The 21,945-nt window shown below is 36.9% G+C and overlaps 1 protein-coding gene across 3 annotated transcripts in view; it reads right to left on the bottom strand.

The window, feature by feature from the left end:
- Window positions 1-21,945, bottom strand: part of LOC137385863 (endosome/lysosome-associated apoptosis and autophagy regulator family member 2-like) — a 39,804-nt gene that overhangs the window by 13,690 nt on the left and 4,169 nt on the right. Inside the window, exons 3-15 of one of the 3 annotated variants that reach the window (XM_068072441.1) lie at window positions 21,030-21,228; window positions 19,835-19,982; window positions 18,768-18,863; window positions 18,577-18,679; window positions 18,249-18,362; window positions 17,967-18,088; window positions 15,429-15,564; window positions 14,074-14,229; window positions 11,987-12,007; window positions 5,059-5,273; window positions 1,859-2,097; window positions 1,235-1,453; window positions 886-1,033 (exon numbers count right to left, since the gene is read on the bottom strand). In XM_068072441.1, the coding sequence (XP_067928542.1) occupies window positions 886-1,033; window positions 1,235-1,453; window positions 1,859-2,097; window positions 5,059-5,273; window positions 11,987-12,007; window positions 14,074-14,229; window positions 15,429-15,564; window positions 17,967-18,088; window positions 18,249-18,362; window positions 18,577-18,679; window positions 18,768-18,863; window positions 19,835-19,982; window positions 21,030-21,228 (1,916 nt within the window). The remainder of the gene's footprint in view (window positions 1-885; window positions 1,034-1,234; window positions 1,454-1,858; window positions 2,098-5,058; window positions 5,274-11,986; window positions 12,008-14,073; window positions 14,230-15,428; window positions 15,565-17,966; window positions 18,089-18,248; window positions 18,363-18,576; window positions 18,680-18,767; window positions 18,864-19,834; window positions 19,983-21,029; window positions 21,229-21,945) is intronic. The other 2 variants (XM_068072439.1, XM_068072440.1) reach the window with 2 other exon arrangements.

The raw sequence follows: 21,945 nt of genomic DNA, 5'->3' as shown, positions 1-21,945 counted from the left end.
CTTGGATGTTGCGGTTTTTCACAATTAAGAAATCTTACAGGAGATGTGACTGCAGCAAAGTACTGTATGCGAGTTTTGTGAAAACCGTTACGGGCAGACAACCTTGGTTAAGATTATCCTCTCATAAAACGATTTATATTTGTTCATAACGCCTGCTCATGAGGCGTAGCACAGGTCAATGGCAAACAGAAAGTCCTGTCATTGAAGCTATGTAGATTACTATTTATTCGGCTAACTCAAAACGCTAATGCTCTAGACATCGCGTCATTGCTGCCACGTTCGGTTGTCACGTTTAGGATAGCCTGACAAATGTCAAACTTGCAAATCCTATCGTTGATAGTCATTCTACTTAATTTTTTTGGATATTCATCGCTAGAGAATCTATGTTTAGCATATGCTGCTGTCTACCAACACAAACAATATTATACAACTACCGAATAAACGCTGAAATCAGCATATTTTATTGCTGTTAAACTTTTGTTACGTTTGAGCAAACTTGATTATTCCAAAAACAGCACACAAAATGGCAGACCAAGGGAGGAAAACTCTAATTGGTTTACCTATAAATACAAGCATGAAAAATCTATTGCTGTACAGCTTAAAACGCTAATGTCACATCTTCTTCAATGTTGTTATGAACAATAAAAAACTTCTAGAATATTTATCATACAAGCCAAAAGCAACCTAAACCGTAGCATAGTCCCAACATTGCAATAACATCCACCGTAACGATTACTATCAACACCGCTGTAACACCCTCTATAACAGTGACTATCAAAGCTGCGGTAACACCAACTACAACAGCAGTGCTATAAAGTGCTATGGAGTACTACAGCCACACTCACAACACTAATCCCATCCATGCAGCATAAATACAGATCTTACCCAGTAGAATGAATCAGTGGCATTGTTAACACATGTAGCGAAAGCAATGTTAGCCTTGGAGCCAGATGTACAGAGCACAGCATTAAAGGTATGATGATACACCGTCCCATCCGCAGTAAACATATCAGCACTGTTAAAAGCTTCAGAACTGAAACACATGAGGAAATAGGGCAGAGTTAAGGTACCCAAGTAATATTCAGTGTAAAGAAGGACTTGCTGTTTCAGAAAGTAACTCAAACATGTTATATTAGATATTATTATCTGCGTAGTTGATGAGGTAACTCAATGTTGCGAGTAGAGGAAGATGTGTTGACACCACAGAAGAAAAAGCACGAAAATATACACTCACCCAGCTAGGCTAGAGAAATCAAACTGCATGCCATCAGGAGATGTATAACTGCAATTACTTATGCACTCTGTCCAATCAGGACTGCTTACAAGACCCTCGCCGCATGGCTCGCATGTAAAACTGTCCACTTTTATATGATTGGCTGGACATTTCTTGCAAGACTTCTCATTGGTGACATTGTTTGTTACAATAATCTGACCTGCTGCACAGCTGTGACAACTAAAATAAAAGAAATCTATTGTTAGGACAACTTGGAGCAACAGAAATGCCAAAACTACTGACTGTCCGTGACAGAGTTGAGCGATAATATGAATCGTTGTGAATAAATTACCAGTACGCAATTCTAGCTAAATTATTAATCAAATTTAAAATGAATATATTCAGTCAAATTTTCAAATACAATCGAAGCGGTATACATAATCAAAGAGAGAATAATCGCTAAAAAGAATCATTAAAGATGTGAAATCGTAACAACACTGACCCGTAGTAAAATATAGGCATTTTCTTCAGCGTGACAATCAACAGCCATTCAATTCTATTTTGCAATTAAATTATTATATGAAAGCTAAATGAAGCAACTACTGGCTGTGCAAACTATATATTGAAGAAAGACATGCTACTTACCCATCCTTAGTTCCCCCGAGCATGCAATCAACACACTCATAAGCACCACCTTCCTTTGTGTTGGACAGCTCGATTTGATAAACTTTAGCTGTGCTCTTAGACGGTATATCTCCACGCTTAAAGGCGTTCCTATATGCAATATTAATTGCTTGCACGTTTGGGTCAGTGAAGTTGTAGAGAAATGTAGTGTATGGAGTTGTCTTATTCCAACTGTATAACGACGCATCTTTAAAAGGCGACTACAAAAGATACGCAGAGATAATACCATGTGCATGTCCCATAATAAGTGAACTAGAGGCTAGCCTGTGATTATAGTAGTCAGAATTTGCAAGTTGCAGTTGTTACCTCCCCGACATCGCACCGACGCTAATCACATTTTCTGTCATAATTTAGATACATGTATGTTTATATATGAAGTTCTATGACTTGATTCTAGTCAGCACAACTGGAGGTGGATTTAGTGCTGCCTACAAACATGAAGGGATGAGCAATGATAAAATAGTCATGCAAGGATAGGACTTTACTGAGAAGGTTGACAATACACCATGACAAAACCAGTAATAACCCTGAACCAACATGATAGTTGCGAGCAACTTGACTCATTGCTATAGGATGGTTTTGATTCCTTGCACCAACCTGTACAATATGTCAAGTAGTATTTCCGCATTATAGACCCTGGCCGGAAAACTAGATACTGGCAAAAAATAGGCGTTTGATTTAAGTAAAAATCACCTTAATGTTACAGACTCACCGCCAAATGGAGCTATGAGTGTTGGATCCATATTTTAAAATAATTCAATGTTGAGAATATTTATAATAAAGAGAGATTTTTCTGTCCATAGACGACCATCATAAAGGTCAGCGTACTCAGTTGACAAATTTACCTCCTTGTCTAACACCACGATGCTTTTTATTTTCACTGTCTACGGAATGCTGGAATTTTATTATAGCAGTTGTAAGTCACCAAGATGCAATTGGCTGAAGACATTGACTTAGATGCTGCGTACTGCAAGAACCACAACTGAGTTGCGGTATCAGTGCGAGTTTGAAATTATTAGTTAGAAAAAAGCATTATAGCCAACACTTTAATCACTTGAGCTAAATCTGAAGTTGATGGTTACCAAATGCTATAATTATAATAAACTTATATGCAGTTCTCTATGCGCATGTGTTCTGAATAATACTTCTGCGGAAAATGTACTATTTTGCTATATCAAAAATAAAAATATTGATGCCAAAATATACAAGTTTCGCAAAAGGGGACAAATTAACTTTTGAAGTTATCCTCTTTTATATGGTGACCTTTTTGGTCCTAAAATCTATGACATAAACTCTTTAAAAAACGTTTCAATAGTCTTAGATTTTCGTCATGCACATATGTATTGTACAAAACTATGCTAAATCTTGTATCTGCAACACATGACCTCTCACAAATATAACTTTCCAAATCCATGCAACAAAATATGGGTGTGGATTAAATAACACTCAGGGCTAAATAATTACCAAAGAACCTCTATCAGTGATATGATTGGCTAGCTGCAAACTCAAGATATGCTTTACCCATGCAGAGAGGAATCAAGATAACTAGCTAAACTAACCGACCTTATGACCCCCAAGTCTTTAATAGATAGTCGATACTAGTCATGGCATGCGAGGGTAAATTTGTGGAAAGTTAATAAATGTTTTGTTTTTGAGCAGCATCAATGATTGGCGAACCCAGAGAAAGCAGCCATTTACTGAAAAAATCAGCGTTTAACGGAAATATATCTTCAAGCTATTCAAAGGGTTCGGGCAATAAGTTGTAAGAGCACAAAGGCTAGTCTGCAAAAGCTGATAACTTTGAAAGTTAATTTGCCCTCCTGTTGCAAAGCCTTTTGTACATAAAGCATGGTGAACAGACGCAAAAAGAGTATTTAATATTTGTTACAAGGGATGCATGATCAAATATATTTTATTTGAGTCTACAGAGTACTATCGAATATTTGACATAAATATCCCTTTTTCAGAGTATTGGATTCCAACTAAGTTGTCAGATTTCGTTAAAAAGGTAAAAAAAATGGAAAGGAACATAAATTGTGACAATTATAAAAGTATATATCTATATATATAATAGATAAGTGGTCAGGCCTACTGCTAACAACACTCTACGCTCTAAAAAGTGCGGAGTGTTATAACTATCTATTATTGTTATCTATATATATATATATATATATATCTAACTATATATATATACAGTCAAACATGGATAACTCAAACTTCACGGGACCGAGCGAAAGTGTTCGAGTTATCAGAGCGTTCAAGTTATCAGAACACTGTCACAAGTCCATGTATTTATTTATTTATTTATTAGTAGATACATGCACATATACAAACTATAATAGAAATCAAAAGCATAAATGGCTTGTTTCAAATTAAATGCTTCTAATGTAAATTTTAAAACTTTTTTATCAAAAAGTATAGGAGATTTTTCTATCACTTGAGATTGTTTTGCTGTTTGAGGGGATGTTATTGCCAGGACATTTGTAGATTAAAATTGGCAAAACTTGATCGTTGTTGAAATGCTCAGAAGAAAAGACATCTTTTTCTTTTGAACGTTTTAACCGAGATCAATTTTGCCAATTTTTCTTGAAGTTTATGCGAAGGTCACCTCACTTTTCCATGCTTCCGAAAGGCGATTGCTAAGCGGATATTTGGTAAAAATCAACATTCACCAAACCTTTAGAAAAGTCGTTGACAAAAATATTTTGCCGATGGTGGTAATAACGACGCCTATGATTTACGAAAAGTTGAGGTTTACCTCTATGACTTGGAATAAAGTGATTTTCTAAAGCGATAACAACTGTCTCGGTAGCCGTTGGGCAAAAAACTGTTCGAGTTAACAGAGTTGAGGTCGAGTTATCTATAGCAATTTATCATTACGTGGGAACGGACCAAAGAAACCGTTCGAGTTAATCATGTGTTCGAGCTATCCGTGGGCGAGTTATCCATGTTTGACTGTATATATATATATATATGTACAGTCAAATATATATATATATATATATCTTCAGATAAAAACTATATGAAGATTTCAAGTTTGGAACATATCTTCATGGAAACTTTAACTTAAAACATATGTTAATGTTGATTTCATGATAGTTGCATTAGAAGTACTGTTTAATAACCAGACACTCAAGAATACGATTATTACGTAGTCTCACCTGCATGACGTAGAGAATGCAGAGGCCTTCAGCTTCACATTCCATTTCAAAGCTAAACTTCAGGCTGCCATACACTCGGCCATCTATGCTCCTCTTTGAGAACCCAGACACATTCACATGCAGAACAGCAAACGCGTCATCATCGACAGTATCTGACACCTGCATATAGCTGTCATGTGGGACCCATGAGCTCTGGCTGTCGCAGAAGTCACGGTCTAAAAACATTGCTAGACAGATATGGTTGCTCATTTTTGAAGTTTTCATGTTAGACAAAGATTATTTTAGCGAGTTTGCAAAGCGTAGTCGACTGTCATGATACAGATAAATGTATAAATACTTCATTATTGCCAGTTACTCGAACTGCAAAACTACATATATATTCGTATATATATATATCTCAAAGTATGCGTGTCCGTGGATCTGTCATTCCGGCTATAGCTATAGTGCACACTGATTATTTTACTGATGCGGCCACGCCTTACGATGACCCTGTTAAGAAATATTTTTGTGAGGTTCAATTACTATATCTGGGGTCAAGGCCAATTATTTTCACACAGACAATTATATCGTCTCCGTGGAAAGAGCCTCTACATTCTCTCACCATTCAATCAGACAAAGACAGTCTAATATCTCACTTTTACATTTGTACCAGTGTCGAAAGGTACCAGTATCATTGTATTCAAATTTTTGATGGATAGCTTCTGGTGTAACAAGAACCTTTTTATACACACACTTCTATGCAAGAAATGTTATTATTAATTCTACATATTCAGGATTTTTATTTTGTTTTCCCAGTATTAATTGTATCATTACCAAATCATCGTTTATTGTATATGTAGCAAAACCGACTTAATTTAGCTATTACTTGCTAATTATTTCACAATTACATCTAAACCTTTTTATAGTTATTTTATTTTTTTCAACTTATTTGACCTGTTACGAAACATTTTCCTCATGATATGAAGTTTAAAAGTTCTTTGACAAAGTTTGGAAACCTTTACAGTTGTTTTTATTTTCTCTCTTAAACTATTTCAACTACACAAAACACTTTTCTCATGATATGTAGTTTGAAAGTTGGAATGGAAAATGTTGTTATATGTTAAATACAAATCAATTTTCTGACCAAAGACTTTTTTATTACCCGGGCAACGCCGGGTAGCACAGCTACTAACTTCGTAGTAGAATACTAGACTGTGTCTTATACTCAATAACACTTGTAAATGATGCAAAACTGGCATTGCACACTTGAGGAAACTTGATATCTTGATAACTAACTATTATGATAAGTATTCATTATCCTAATGCAGTTAGTGATTGGCAGTATTCAATATAGGTAAGTATTCAATATCTTGACCACTCATTGCTATGGTACATGCAAGTCGCTCAGGAAGCTGAGGCTGCATCAGTGTGAATTTGGCAGCAAAATTTGTTCAAAAGTGAAAGGGGGGTTGAGGTTTGTGCATGAGTTGTGAGAGGTAATATTGTTGTTGGTTCAGTTTGGCCATGAGGATCTGCCTGCTCATCTTGTGCCGGTCAGCTATGTGTTATGAACAATGCAGTACAACTGAGATCTAACAAGTAGACTCTGAAGCCAGTTGCATGGGAATGGTTTCTACTGCTGGGGTCACTAATGGAGAAGCTGACCCGGAGTTGAACTTAAAACTGCATCCAACCCACAGTCTCTAGCTGTAGACCAATGTTATGAGCAGTGGTCCTTGACTGATGTATGTTATGTCTCTTGTTATGTTATTGTCTCTATGTTATGTCTCGCAGTTGACAGTTTGAAAAGACCGCACTGGGAGTGGGGGGCTCGCAACCTGCTTACCAATGATCTTATTGCAAGATCACCCTCTAAATACTGTAGTTAACAGGGTTTACAAAGGAAAAATACCCCAGGATTTTTAGAACCATGCAGAGAACAATAGTCCTGATCAGACTGATTTTACAGTTGATGACTTGGAACGCTTATGAACTTGTGTGTGTCAGCGACAGTTCACAACTGAACGAGAATACATAGAACAAAGAGAGGGTGCCTGTAAGTGGTTGAGCACTGAAGTGCAACAGCATGTAAAGCAGATGATTTGATACACCACAATGGAGACCATACTGGGTATGCAATCAACACTCATACCAACTATGCATCAGGAAACTGAAACAAATAAATTGCTGAGCAATTCAGTGCTACAAATTGATCTGTATTTCACAGTATTTACCAAAGTTACTGCATTAGTTGTTTGGAAAAGTTTGGTTCAGGTGTGAAGAGCAAGGTTAATCAACAACCAATACATGCTAGTAGGAGGCAAGAAGGTGGAATCCTCATTGCCTTTAAAGCAGGGGTGAGGAACCTACAGCCCACGGGCCAAATCAGGCTCTTCAGGCTAATTTATCAAGCCCTTTAGCATGCAGGAAAAAAATCAGTAGTAACAGAAGCAAATAATAAGTGAAAGATAAACGATAAAGTCTAGTAATATAATAATATTTACCTATTACTATTAACTTACTGACTCACACTGCTGGCTATCAAGAAACCAGATGCAGTATATCCGTGATGAATGAGAAAAAACTGTGATTAAGCTACTGTTATTGATGACCAAACATGGAAGCGGTCATCTTTGTTGGATCTTGCACTATTTATAAATCATGTGACTGTGTGCAAAAAATGGTTACCTTAACCAAATGAATAAAAGTAGATGCAGAGCATCAAGTGTTTCTACAACAATGAACTAATGACTTTTTTGTGGAACACAACAAAATTCTTTTTTGCCTGGTATGTAGAGATATTATGGTATTGATGGAAGAAGTAAATCTGGAATGCCATTACCAAACAACTCATAGTAAACTCTTTGAACTGACTAGACAACAATGAGTGGACAAGATCAACGCTCTTAAACAGCATTTGAAGTCGCAACAAGCTGCATTTACTAGACCTCTTATTGAGAATAAAAGTTGTCTTCAAACTAGTTATGCAATTAGTGGGTTAATTGTAAAAAAGCTGAGACCTCACAGTGAAGGAGAATTTTTGAAGAAGTGCATTATCGCTGCTGCAGAACTGCTGGCACCAGACAAATTAAATTTGTTCAAGAACATCAGCCTATTCGGAAGAACAATCTCAGCTCAGATCGGATTACTGATACAGCAGATAATATTAAAAGAACATTAGACAAGTCAATGAAGAAATTCTAATTTTATTCTCAGACTTGCGATGAGAAAACAGACAACAAATACTGCTCAATTAGCTATATTTGTTCGTGGCATTACTGATGAGTTAAAAATATTCGAGTAGTTGTTGGTACTGCGAAAGGTGAGGACATCTTTGAAAAGCTTGTCGCTGCTATGAATAAATTTGAGCTTAATTGGAGAAACTATGTGGACTTACCACGGATAGAGCTTCAGCAAAGGTCACAAAACAGAAATGATTAACTGTTTATGTAAAAAAAGAACTATCTCATCTCATTCTGGAACCAAACGGTTTAGTATTGTGCCACTGCATTATACATCAGGAGAATCTGTGGACTCAGTCACTAGAAATGACCAATGGTATCTCAAAAATACTATCTTGCATAAATTTCATTAAAAGTAGAGGCCTCACTAACCACCAGTTTGCACAGTTTCTCAATAATTTGGAGTCACAGTACAGTGACATTATTTATTATTGTGAAATAAGATGGTTGAGTCGCACAAGCATGCTGAATCGCTTTTACAAGCCGAGGTAAGAAACCAAAGAATTTATGGAGATGAAAGGCAAGCTTTTTTGGAACTAGGTGACAGCAAGTGGTCAATTGATCTTGCCTCACGGTTGACATTACAAACCACTTATTCTAGTTGAACCGAAAACTACAAGGGCCGAATAAACTTTTTAGTATTTTCCTGTCATATGTGAAAGCTTTTGAAGCTAAACTAAAACTGTGGTAAGTGCAATTGAAAGTAGACAACACCGCACATTTTCTGACTATGCGACATCAAACTCCTAAAAGCACATATAAATATGCTGATGAGTGTGCAGCACGCTCAATGAATTTGAGCGAAGATTTCAGAACGTGAAAGCTAAGCAAGGAAAGTTGAATGTCTTTGCCATATCATTCAGTGTGAAACCAGCCGATGCTTTTGAAAAGTTGCTACTTAAAGTAATCCAATGATTCATCAAGCCAAAGCAATGATGAATTGAAAGCAAGGTACAGCAATCTCCCATTAATCAATTTCTACAAACACTGCATTACCTCCAATGACTTTCCCTCACTAAAGAAACACAAATTAAAATATGCGTCTGTTATTTTAAATATTCAAATTTATGGTGTACCGCTATCGTAAAAAGAACAAATGATGACTGTTAAAGTTAAAAAGTGGCTAGAGGTGTCTCAAAATATCAACACAAATGCTTTATATGTAGCAGAACTCGCCATCTCACTTTCAATGAGGTATTTAGAGGAAGAATATAAAATTGATGAAATCACGCTATCCATTATGTCAAGAAAACCTAAATATCCAACCAATCAGAACTGCCCAATGATGTCGAGTGGGATGTTGGTAGCAAGGTCAGGGATGCTCTTTTGAAATTACAGATCAGAGAAATAGGTGGGTCATTACATCAGGAAAACATGGTTTGAGATGGCAAAAGCATGGGGATTTTTACAAGGTACCTAAAAACAAAAAGGAATATGGCGATAGATGACGCTAGATGTGTTGAAGATTAATGACAAGCACAAGCTATTTTGTCATCACGCCAATGTCGCTGAACAACATGGGAAGGAGTAGAAAGTTGGGCACTCAAATAGTCTGACATTTGGAGTCTTGAATCAATTAAGATGTTTATTGTTTAATTCAGTATATGATCAGCTGCCAAGCCCTACAAACCTTAATGGATAGAAGGTAGCTTGAGATGAAAGATGCCATCAGTGCTGCAGTGAGCCCATATGCATATTGAAGCACATTTTAAGAGCATCCACCATCCATGTTAAAATGACACCGTAATCAAGTGCTATATAGATTCTCCGGCTTTTGTTTAGAGAAGCCATTGAAGTGAACAAAACTAATATGTATGAGCCAATGATGTTAGGTAAAAAGAGATTGGTCTTAAGCCTAAAGGGAAGTAGATTATGCTAGCTGGCCTTGATCGGCAGCTACAAGCGTGTGGCTACAAGTCCTTCTATATGTGGCTTTAAAAAAACAATGACCAGACCAAATCCTTTGCTGAGAGGCATACAAAGAAGTTATCATGACAAAGCTAACAGTTCCATGGGAAGAAAACAAGCAGTAGGGACATGAGAAAAAGTTGAAAACATTCGTCAGAGAATTCGTGCTCAGACTAAAATAGAAGAATGGCAATATGCTGTTTGTGCAGTTGAGGTTGACTGTCAAGATCTGTCTGGGCAATCTCTTGTCAGTTTTAAAAAGGGCTGGTATCGTCAGGGAAAAGTTTTGAAGGACTTATAGAGACATTGCACAGAAAACTGAGTCTGTATCAGTGGGGATCTGGCAACAACACAACATTGAAATTGGAAAGGAGGATGATGTTTGTGCATGAGTTGCGAAAGACCATTTTACTGTTGGTTCAATTTGGCTAAAAGAATATGTTTGTTTACTTGCCGCTGACTAGGTTTATTCAATGGAGCAACGCAGTACATGTATACCTAATGTCTGGCAAGTAGACTCCGAGCCTGTTGCATAAGGGTGGCTTCTGCTATTGGAGCCAACTGCAGAGAAGCTATACGAGAGTAGGCCCAAAACAGCACTTGACCCAGGATTATGAAATGAAGATCTATGTCATAAGCAGTGGTCCTTGACTGTTGTCTGTTGTGTCTTAAAATATACTAATCACTAGTTGCTGTGTTAAGTATTCAATATCCCCATAACAAACCAATTTGGTAAGTATAACCTTTATAGTAAACACATACATCAGACGCGTATGTACCTTTTGCTAATACTGACTATTCCGCATACAAAACAAAAATATTTCAAGTTAGCGCCAACTCAATGGCTTTTTCACAAGTTTACAGTCAGATATATATATATAGCCACACAGCCGATATTATCATTCGAGTGAGAGGTACGACAAACTTGTAGGTTTTTACACCTAAATAAATTGCACTCTTTTTTTTAGCTCTAAATCATTGTTTTTAACAATTTGAAAATTATTTTACATCCTCTCTATTGCAACGCTTTCAGCCTATTATGCACTCTGTTCATTTGTAAGATTGAGAAAAATACAATTATGTATTATTTTGTCTATCCGTAAATGCCACTCATAGATGAGGTATATGAAAAAGCAGCATCTCATTCACTAACGCTACCACCCTCTTCCAGTCACATTTAAGCCCAAACCGAGGTAGCTGACAAGTCCAATTGAAACTTTGTATCAGAAGGACTCCCAACCCTAATACTTTGCTAGTTCCAATTATGGGTGTCTCTTTCAACATATTGCACTCTGCTATTCTAGTCTCTCGATGTCTAGATGAGACAGACTTGATCTTACAAGCAGCCCGGTAACCTTAATAACACCGGTAAACTATTCTACCACCATATAAGTCACTCAGCGCTAAATGCTTCAGTAATTCATCAAGTTAAATATTGGTTTATAATAATTCATATTTGATTACGAATCTAGAAACTGTCAGCATAAATGCTTGAGACCAGATTCAAGTGTTCATTTAATACTGGTGGCCTATTAGAGCCAATAAGCTACATAATACAAAATATATTAAACTATTTTAGATGTTGATCACCAACCTATCAACACCCGCCCATGCCCTTCACCAACCACCTTATACATGTATATCCCAATATTAAACCTGACAAGATGCACTTACATATATGAACCATAACCACCACCTGTTCCTAAACCAAGACAACCACTCTTTAAATAGTACCTATGCCTAAACAATCACCTGCTACAACATACTCTTGTAGCCATGAATCTACGAAGCATACTTACTATTCATCATTGGTAAATGAACTAAAGGAAATAGGAAATCAAATAACCACCAAGGGTACATGTACATTTTTGGTCAGACATGTAATTTCGTTCCTGCAGTGTTGTCAGAAATGAAACCAGCCAATAATTCACGCCTTTATTCATATTGGCACCCTTGCTGGAGCCATCACGATGTTCCCATGATTGTTCCCATTCACATTAAACAACTCCAGGATTTGGAGTTGTTTAATGTGTGAATAAGTGGTTCTATGGACATTCGCATGAAGAAATTGACTACGGCACCTTGTTGAAAATAGGTAAGAACTTGTACGCTGTAAATTATTAATTAGCGACGCACGTGTTAGCGACACAACAACGTCAACGAGGACAAACGGAAGTATCAAACGTAGCTAAAATCGAATAGCCGGCGCGGTAGTTTAATGCGCATCATTCGCAGGTGCTGTTTCCATTAATCGCAAGCGTGATGGAATCGATAAAGTTTTGCGAATCACAAAACTCACTTAGCTTGCAGATTTATGAAGTTTCCATGATGCAATTAACTTACAGATTGGCTCAAGTTTGTGCATCATGAAAACAGTGCATATTAAGCCATTTACAATGTAATTACTAGAACATAATTCCTTGGATGCAGAGATTTATCCTTGTTCCAGCAAAACAGCCTTTCATCTTATTTTATAGCGGAGGTGATGGAATTTGTGTCATCATGATATACCTTCAGTGCCGGATCCCAAATCTTGTTAGTGTTACAATACTTCGTGTTAGAGATAACGCATGGCCATCACTTTATGTTGTACATTCTGTCATCACACAGCGTTATGCAGTTTGTTCATGGGTTTATTCCATGAGCCTTAAAGAGAGATCTGTAAGAGGACAAAAGTGAGCCAACACTGAATACCAGCATCGAACTTGGGTACGCCTGTCCATCGAAAACCGACGTTTAACAAGTACTGACGCCTGTAGGGAGTGAAAAAAGTCAGCTGATGTGAATGTGGCTGCTTCAACAGAACAAAGAAAGTTGTTGGAGAATGAGCTAGAAGAGGTAGTTCAAAAATTCAACCCTCAGTGCATATTGCCAACTGGAAAACAAGTATAACACGTCCAGCTCAATCTTCAGATCCTTCTATATAACGCGTCCAGTTCAATTCTTGAAACTTTCTATATAACACGTCCAGTTCAATTCTTGAAACTTTCTATATAACACATCCAGTTCAATTCTTGAAACTTTCTATATAACACGTCCAGTTCAATTCTTGAAACTTTCTATATAACACATCCAGTTCAATTCTTGAAACTTTCTATATAACACGTCCAGTTCAATTCTTGAAACTTTCTATATAACACGTCCCGCTCAATTCTTGAAACTTTCTATATAACACGTCCAGCTCAATTCTTGAAACTTTCTATATAACACGTCCAGCTCAATCCTCAGACCCTCCTATATAGCCCGTCCAGCTCAATCCTTAGACATTTTTACACACCCTGAGTGCCCATTCACGGCCATCAATTATTACAAGAGTTTTTTCCAACTATGTTGTGCCGGTGTAACCAAATTAGTTAGCTGAAAATGCAATAAGTAACTAAACAAACTTTTGATTTTTGTCAAGGTAAATTGCTTACGCATTTTCATTAAACAAAATTATTTAGAAACTGCTGCTTATTAGAAATCCACTCCATAGTAATCATTATAAAATTCTGCATCTATATTGGTGTGGTCGTTTCTAGCAAAATTAAGGCAGTAAATCATCGCTACCAGCAAATGTATCGCAACATGTGAGGTAGCCTCATAATTTCTGACACGACTGCATACACACATACCAGCACAATCCCTAATCTCTAAGTGAATCAACCAGAAAAAGCTGCCAGAATTATAGTCATAAGCATGGAAGAACACTGATTTAAGTTGTAGTTGACAGTCAGCATTAACCTGAACAAGAAATGAGTCAACCTCAAGCAATACACACCTTAATTGAACAAACCGTTTTAAGTCAGTGATACAGAGGAACCCTCAAAATATTCTATATAGACAGCCACCTGCCATTCTTGTAGTTTAAAGGCCTTACTGAAAACAGCTGATGCCAAATGCATACCATCAGTAACCAAGACGCAGCTTGTAGTGAGGCGATCAGGGAGTGTATTAAACTTGTTGAATACCAACGAGCGTCTGGCCTCCGTATGAAGGGGACACACCTCACAAGACTGTGAACCATCCGAAAAAGTGCCGGCGAGACAGTAACTACACTGGCCTGTAAGAAAAGGGGTTCATAACAGCCTTTGGCTTTACATTGTTAACAAACGACATTTATAGATACTTTGCCTATGCATATTTTTTGAGTTAATTTAAGTTTCAAAGGTCCATTAGCAGGTGGTTTATGATGCTGAAACTTCGGGCAATCATGAAGATGCCATATGTGTAACCTACAGCTGTGAGGAAGCCTAAATGTACACCTCATTTGGCCTAATCTTAAGCTGAATAAACTTTGCAATAATTAAATGCCTTGATGTTGTGTCCATTGTTCAGAGATAAAGCGTAGCACAACAGCAAAATTAAAAGCAGTTAGTTTTGTAAAAATACAAACTGAGGTATCAGATGACATGAAACAAGTAAATAATCTCAACTAGGTAAAGTAAATAATCTCAAACTATCAAACTTCTCTCAAAAAGATCAGCTGGTTTCACACACAAACAAGTTGATCGTGCTAACATAGTAACACCATTGTTAACATATACAGTGTATTAGCTCTGAGTACCATTGTTAACAGATACAGTGTATCAGCTCTGGGTACCATTGTTAACAGATACAGTGTATCAGCTCTGGGTACCATTGTTAACATATACAGTGTATCAGCTCTGGGTACCATTGTTAACATATACAGTGTATCAGCTCTGAGTACCATTGTTAACAGATACAGTGTATCAGCTCTGGGTACCCTTGTTAACAGATACAGTGTATTAGCTCTGGGTACCATTGTTAACAGATACAGTGTATCAGCTCTGGGTACCATTGTTAACATATACAGTGTATCAGCTCTGGGTACTATTGTTAACATATACAGTGTATCAGCTCTGGGTACCATTGTTAACGTACAGAGTGTATCAGCTCTGAGTACCATTGTTAACAGATACAGTGTATTAGCTTTGAGTACCATTGTTAACATATAGAGTGTATCAGCTCTGGGTACTATTGTTAACATATAGTGTATCAGCTCTGGGTAACATTGTTAACATATACAATGTACCAGCTTTGGGTACCATTGATAACACATAGAGTGTATCAGATCTGGCTAACATTGCTAACATTCATTGTTAACATACAATGTACTAGCTCTGGGTACCATTGCTAACATCCATTGTTAACATATACAGTGAATCACCTCTGGCTACCATTGTTAACATACATCAAAAGCTAACATAACTCAAAATTGACTAGAACCCAAAAGCGTACCTGTAGTCTCATTCAGCTCCTGACCAGGGTTACAAGGAGGACAATCCTCAACAGCACCTGGCACTGGAAGATCCACGCTGTCCGGATGGTCAGCATTGCAGTATTGAGGAGAAAGCCAACTGAACTTCACATGGGTCTGCAGTAAGCACACATTTGTAGTAGTAAACAAGGTTATTCAGCCAGTTTAATTTAAAAGAAAATCAACAGAGAACTTTTAGACAGCTTCAGACAGGCACAGACTTTAGTTCTAGACAGAAGAGTACTGCTTCACGATCTTACTCCTTGGAGTATCAAAATAATTGACTAGCCAAACTATTTGTTGCCATAATTATCTATCTATCTTTCACTATTTGCTCACCATAATTATTCACACTAGTAACATCCAAGTTTGACAATTGTAATTATTGTTACTATACGAGTCTATCAAATCGTAAATCAAAGGGTACGATCACACAATTTAGCCTTTGGTTTCTCATCCGTTAATATTTTATCTTAAAATTGTTTTCAAACAATTTTTTCTATATGACTGAATGATATTTAGCTGTATGGCAGATGAAAGTTTAGAAGGCGAGTCTTCAATCGTTTGATGATCAGATTTCAGTGAGCAATAACCAGCTATTACAGATCATACGCTGATGCCTTCATTGAAATCGGAAAAGAAATCTAATCATTAGGAACTAGTAAAGTGTTTCTTTTTTATAAACAGCTATTATTTAGCCTAAGTTTCATGTAGACAATGTAACAACTTTATGAAACACTAAAAACAACTAAATGTAACAGCAGTTCTTTGACCTAGTTAACTACTGCTAAAATATTTGTTTTCTATATTATTCCAGCTTTTGATAAACAATGTATACATTTTATATCGAAACAATGACAAACTCACTGAAAACATGTGCTTTAGTATTTCTGTATGTTAATATAGTAGCAACAAACACTCATTACTAAATTGAATCCTATTACCAACGTTGTTGTAATTACAAATACTTTTACCGTTTGTGTTTACTACAAACCTTGTTTGTAGTGAACACAAACACAGAACTTTTGATCAATACAAAAAAATTCAATGCCTAAAGGCTAGTCAAACAATTGATTTTATAAAAAATGTCACTTAATGACTCCGGGAAAAAATCAGACATATATGAAATCTGCATTTGAAAACTTAATAGGAACCAATGAAAAATCGCAGTTATAAGTAAGATCCGCCCGCCTGCACATGTAACTCTAACGACTAACTTTACATAATTGGTTTAAAAGTTGCCTTTGACTGGTAAGATCATCCGATAAATCAGAACCCTCAGACTTGACAAATCTACTGTTCAAAGAATCGTTTAGTTGTCAATAGAAATTAATCACTGGCACAATAAAGTCTATAATAAATAGTGCGACTGAAATAATGAAGTTGTCATCCACTAGATGTGATGACGCAACTGCACACTCATCCCTCTATCCCAATAAGTAAAAAAAATAAATGTACAGTAGGCGCTCCTACAATGTAAATAATCAATTCCTGGAATGTTTACATTATAAGGATTTTGCATTATACGAACAGTAAAATAATTGTAAATAGCCTAATCTGTTCCAAAATTTATGAACAGGTACCCCTTTGGCTCTTCAAAAAGGAAAAAAACTGAATGTAACTTTTTGATTCAATGACTGTACAGTAACTGTGGTATTAGTGGTTTGTATCGACAACTTTTCTCCTTTTTTCTCATTTTTTCACTTGGTTTAGTATCCATGATTACGATCATTTTACGTTAAATTAAGGGGAGGGCATGCCTTCAAGGTCAATTTGAATCAAGTTTTCTCTTTTTCACACAAGAAAGTCGACTCTGAAAATATTGCATGTGTCTAAAATAAAGTAAAAGAAAACTATATATTTAGTATAATAAGACAGGTGTCTGTTCGAGGGGTGTCAGAGTTAGAGGTTACAATAAAAGATAGATTTTAAAGAGACTAACTCGTGACAGTCAGTTTGGTAGACCGATACTTTAACATCTGCATCAATCAACTGCCTATAGGTTATTCTGAATAATTGTACAATTACTCATTCTTTGCGTTTTATCGACACACCTGATGATCCCTCACGACACACTAGAGTGCCAGGTACTAGTATATATAATAGAGATACCCCTGCACGCCTTTTTCTAACCCAAGTGCGATAAGTTGGAAAACGATATTTTTAAGGCTATCTATGGGACCGTCATTATTCAGATCAAATCTGGGAATTCGCAGCGACTTAATGCTTTACATTACATGGAATCTCTTGCAAAATACGAATAAAAAATTTCACATAAATTCTCTCTTTTAAGTGACATTTATATCATAAGAAGGTTTTTTACATTATAGGAGCTTCTATTGTACATGTCAATAAACTCTGACCAAATTTGCATCTAAAGAAAAATATAGTGTCATACACTTTTTCACACAGCCATATTAATAAACAGGAAGTTCTGATTACGAAAAAATAAAAACCACTAAAAATGGATTCGAAAAGAGAGAAGGCTTTGCCACAGAGACCAAAGATGAGACACTCACAGTTCCATTCTCACAAGGAGCAATAGATTTGTAGTAATCACTCATTTTGCATGCCGGCCGTGGCTTACAACCTGCTGAGGCCGGTGGAGCAAAATCCTTTGCATCGCATGGAAGGCACCCACCTAAATAAGACAATCTTTAATAAGAATTGCCTGAAGCAAACAAGAGCAAGTAACTCCAGTAAACGAGTGAATCGAACATTAAACATTGTAGGAAGATGAGCGAGACAAACCATTTATCTGTCTAGCTGACAGCAATTATTGAACTGATGATAATACTCACTGGAACCCTGACTCGCGGTGTATGTATTCTCTGGACAATGGGTACAAAAACCAGAACCAGCACTAGAATAGTATCCCGGCCGACAAAGGGTGCACTCGGTAGCAAACGGCATTCCTGCAACAAACAAAACCAAGAAATTGATGTGAACAAGCGTGCACATTCCTACATACATGTGTAATATACAATATCACCGCTATATTGGACAATGCACACAACGATAAATAGCAAACATATTACACCTCACGACATAGTTTCAAGAATGAGAAATCAATGGTCCCCAACATTACACACAAACACACAATGTCAGATGCGGAAGATGAGTCCTTACCTCTAACTTCTATAGCCTTGATAGCGAAGCGAGCCCCGGGTGCTGATCCTGGATACCCCATTATAGATATGATCAGCCTCTTCTTCCCAGGTGTTAACTTAAGCTACAAATATGGTAATCCAATATGGTGGCTGGTAAAATGTGGGAAGATTCTGATAAGTAACACCCAGATGAGAAACCTGAGAACGTACCATCACAGTTTTAGCAGTCTCATCTTTAGAAGGAGGGAGAACTTTGAAATTGTCTAGGCCATGGTCAGCCTTATCAGCCTGGCACATGCTCTCCACCTATCAACAAAAGCAGCAGTTGCTTTGCTTGAAGTGATGAAGCTTTTCAAAAAGAATTTGTCACAACAAACAGAGAAACTTGTTTCTGCATAAGCCAATCAACAGCGGACAAATCTCCACCAATACAATAATACCTTGTTTATGGGTTTTTGCAAAAAAAACTGTTCTGTCAATTTTTGTAAAAACTTTCGATACAACTGTCAGACAATGAGCTGAATATTACCTAATTTATGTGTCAATATATAAACTGAACAAACAGACAAATATCTGCATTGGCCATTGGGAATAATCATTCTAATCACCATCCAAATGCTAGTCGTTACTAGTAGATGTACATATATACTGAAGAATTAGCATTGGCATCTAAGACTTTATGATAAACATACTTACTTGTTTTAAACTAAAACCAATAAAACACTTATAACAAGTACTTCGATTCAATGATTTTCTAGCTTCTAGCTTGTTATGATAGCACTTGTCAGTTCAGTTAGCCAATAGTCACACATCATGTTATCAGCTGCTTTGCTAGGTTATATCAGAGTACTCAATGGAGTTCCCCTGAGTGTCATTAATAGAATATGTTTGCAATAAAGCCAACAAACCATCTAAATTGGTGTCTCCGATGTTCTCAAGCACTGTTATATAGAACTAAAATTTGTTCACTGCCGTGTAGCAAATATCACAAATGTATGTATGGTGTCAGACTTGGTGACAGCTGGGTGTGTAAAGAGATATATAGCCATACCTTTGCAAACACTCAATATACCGAGTGGGAGTCTACTTGGTATCAAACATGTAACATAGCAATGAGAAAGTCATCTACTGCATGAGATAAAGACGGCATGTCAATGAGTGAGTCATAGAACACAAGAAGCAGGGCGATGAGACACCAATCCAGGGTTTGTTTACCTGAGTCATAATAACAATATTTACATGAATGTACATGTGAACGTATTGTAAGATTCGCGTACCCGAGCCATGGCAACAACACCTATGTATGTGTGAAAGTATTGTATGCTGAACTCCCCATCTGTGATCAGCTCAACGGTGAGATGGAGAGCCTCATTGCAGGTCTCGGGCAAACCTTCCAAATAAGTACCCTTTGGCACCCATGTCTTACTACAAACAATAAACAATACTATAAACTCTGTGCTAACTAATACCAATGATATACAGCCCCCAAGGATAGCCGACGGCTCTCATATGGGCGGGGTTTAATGATGGAGCTCTGTTGGGATGAACCCAAACATGGCACCCGAACAAACAAATATACTGAATAAAGCCCCTTGTAAATTTATAAATATTATGAACTATAGTGGTTATTTTACTTGTCTGTTGAATTCATTTTGTTGCCAAATAAATATAGTATCCCAATATTGTCACCATTACGATCAGTCAGTCGCCATTCGCAAGCATTCGTGATATTACTAGTCACAATGGTAAAATAGCACAAATTCGGTTTTGTATTTACATGTAGATTTTGAGTATAAAAACTACACTGCACAGCTTTGCCTGCTGTCCCATCTTATTGGCCAGGTAAAACAATGTGACAACGATGAAAGAGATTGTCATTTTATATTAGGGGTAGCAAAATATTAATCAAAAACTAGGAAAAAAGGCCGTTGTTCGGATAATTTCGCGTAAATTATATTCAACTATAAGCATATACTACGACCTTTAACAATTTTAAAATTACTAAAAGTAGGTAATTTGAAATGTTTTATTTTGCATGGTTCCATTATTTTGGTTAGGTATCACCCCTACATTGTAGAAATTCAGGGTTTGCTATTGTGAACCGCGGGGTCTACTGACTGAATGAGATAATGAAACGATAACAGCGAGTCGTGTTTTCCAAAACCTAACAAGGCAACGCGACCGCCCCGCGAGAGTCGTGTTTGCTCCGAAACCCAGGCTAGCACAATCCTAACAGGGCTCCATCAATAAACCCCGCCCTTATGATAGCCGTCGGCTATCCTTGGGGGGCTGTATATCATTGCTAATACTAACCATATACTGACTACTGTCAACTATATATTGACCACTACTACATTTACTAACTGCTACAAATCATGTTTTTATCACAACACTCGATGCAAAGACCACCGCCAATCACTCACTACAAATATTTCTGATGCATGTACCAGCAATATGCTAACAAATACTCACACCGCAGAAGATATACTACAGTTGAAGCCTTCATGCTGGGAAGAGATTGAATCAGAGGGAGAGACGGAGAAGTCCTCGGGTAGTGTTTCCCACTGATCATACCTGATGCCATTGCCTACCGAGTAGCTACCAGCTGGACAATTCTTGCATGTCTGGTCACCAGATATATTCAGGTATTGACCAACTGGACAGGAAGATCCTGTAACATTATTACAGTTAAGACCACGTCTACCTACTCCTTTATAACAAATAGGATGCCATTTCATACTCGAGGTAAAAAACAAAAACAACAAAATAAAACAATACTCAAAGTTTACAAAAGGTAGATAAGAGAGCTTAATATAAAAGCAAGGCACTCCAGTCTAACAGAGTAAAACAAATACTTTAAAAACTCAAAGCTATTAAATTCTGTTGGAGTAGATTCATAGCAAGACAAAAGCTTTAACAATGCCAGAATTGCACATATGAAGCAAAGTATGCGATCAGTTAAACGCAAGCGCCAACTGCTGTAATGAGCAAGCAAATGGAAGCTGTTGATACATAGGCAAGCACAAATATAACATTGGTCGGGCACAAAATAGTGGTACCAGCAGGTTTCTGAATGATTTGAATGGTACACTTGTTCATATTCTTCAGCAAGATGAATGCCACTAAAACTTTAATCTAAATAAAACTATTATCTATCAAAGTTGGCCAAAAAAATCAAAAGATTTAAATTATTGATCTAAACCATGATTTTTTTCTGAAAGCATCACAATTTATTTCATAAATTTGCAAAGATCAGCGTTTCTTGACAAACAATCTTGATTTGATCTTCATGTAACAAATCTGTGAACACTCTTCTAACATGAATTGGCAAGTGTGATAAGGATAACTGACTACATATATAGCCTAATGCTACAGAAAGACCGTTGAA

The sequence above is a fragment of the Watersipora subatra genome, chromosome 1 (genome assembly GCF_963576615.1).
Source record: "Watersipora subatra chromosome 1, tzWatSuba1.1, whole genome shotgun sequence".
NCBI classification, from domain to species: Eukaryota; Metazoa; Bryozoa; class Gymnolaemata; order Cheilostomatida; family Watersiporidae; genus Watersipora; species Watersipora subatra.
Note: the sequence above shows the minus strand (reverse complement) of the source record. Positions and strands in the feature narration are given on the sequence as shown.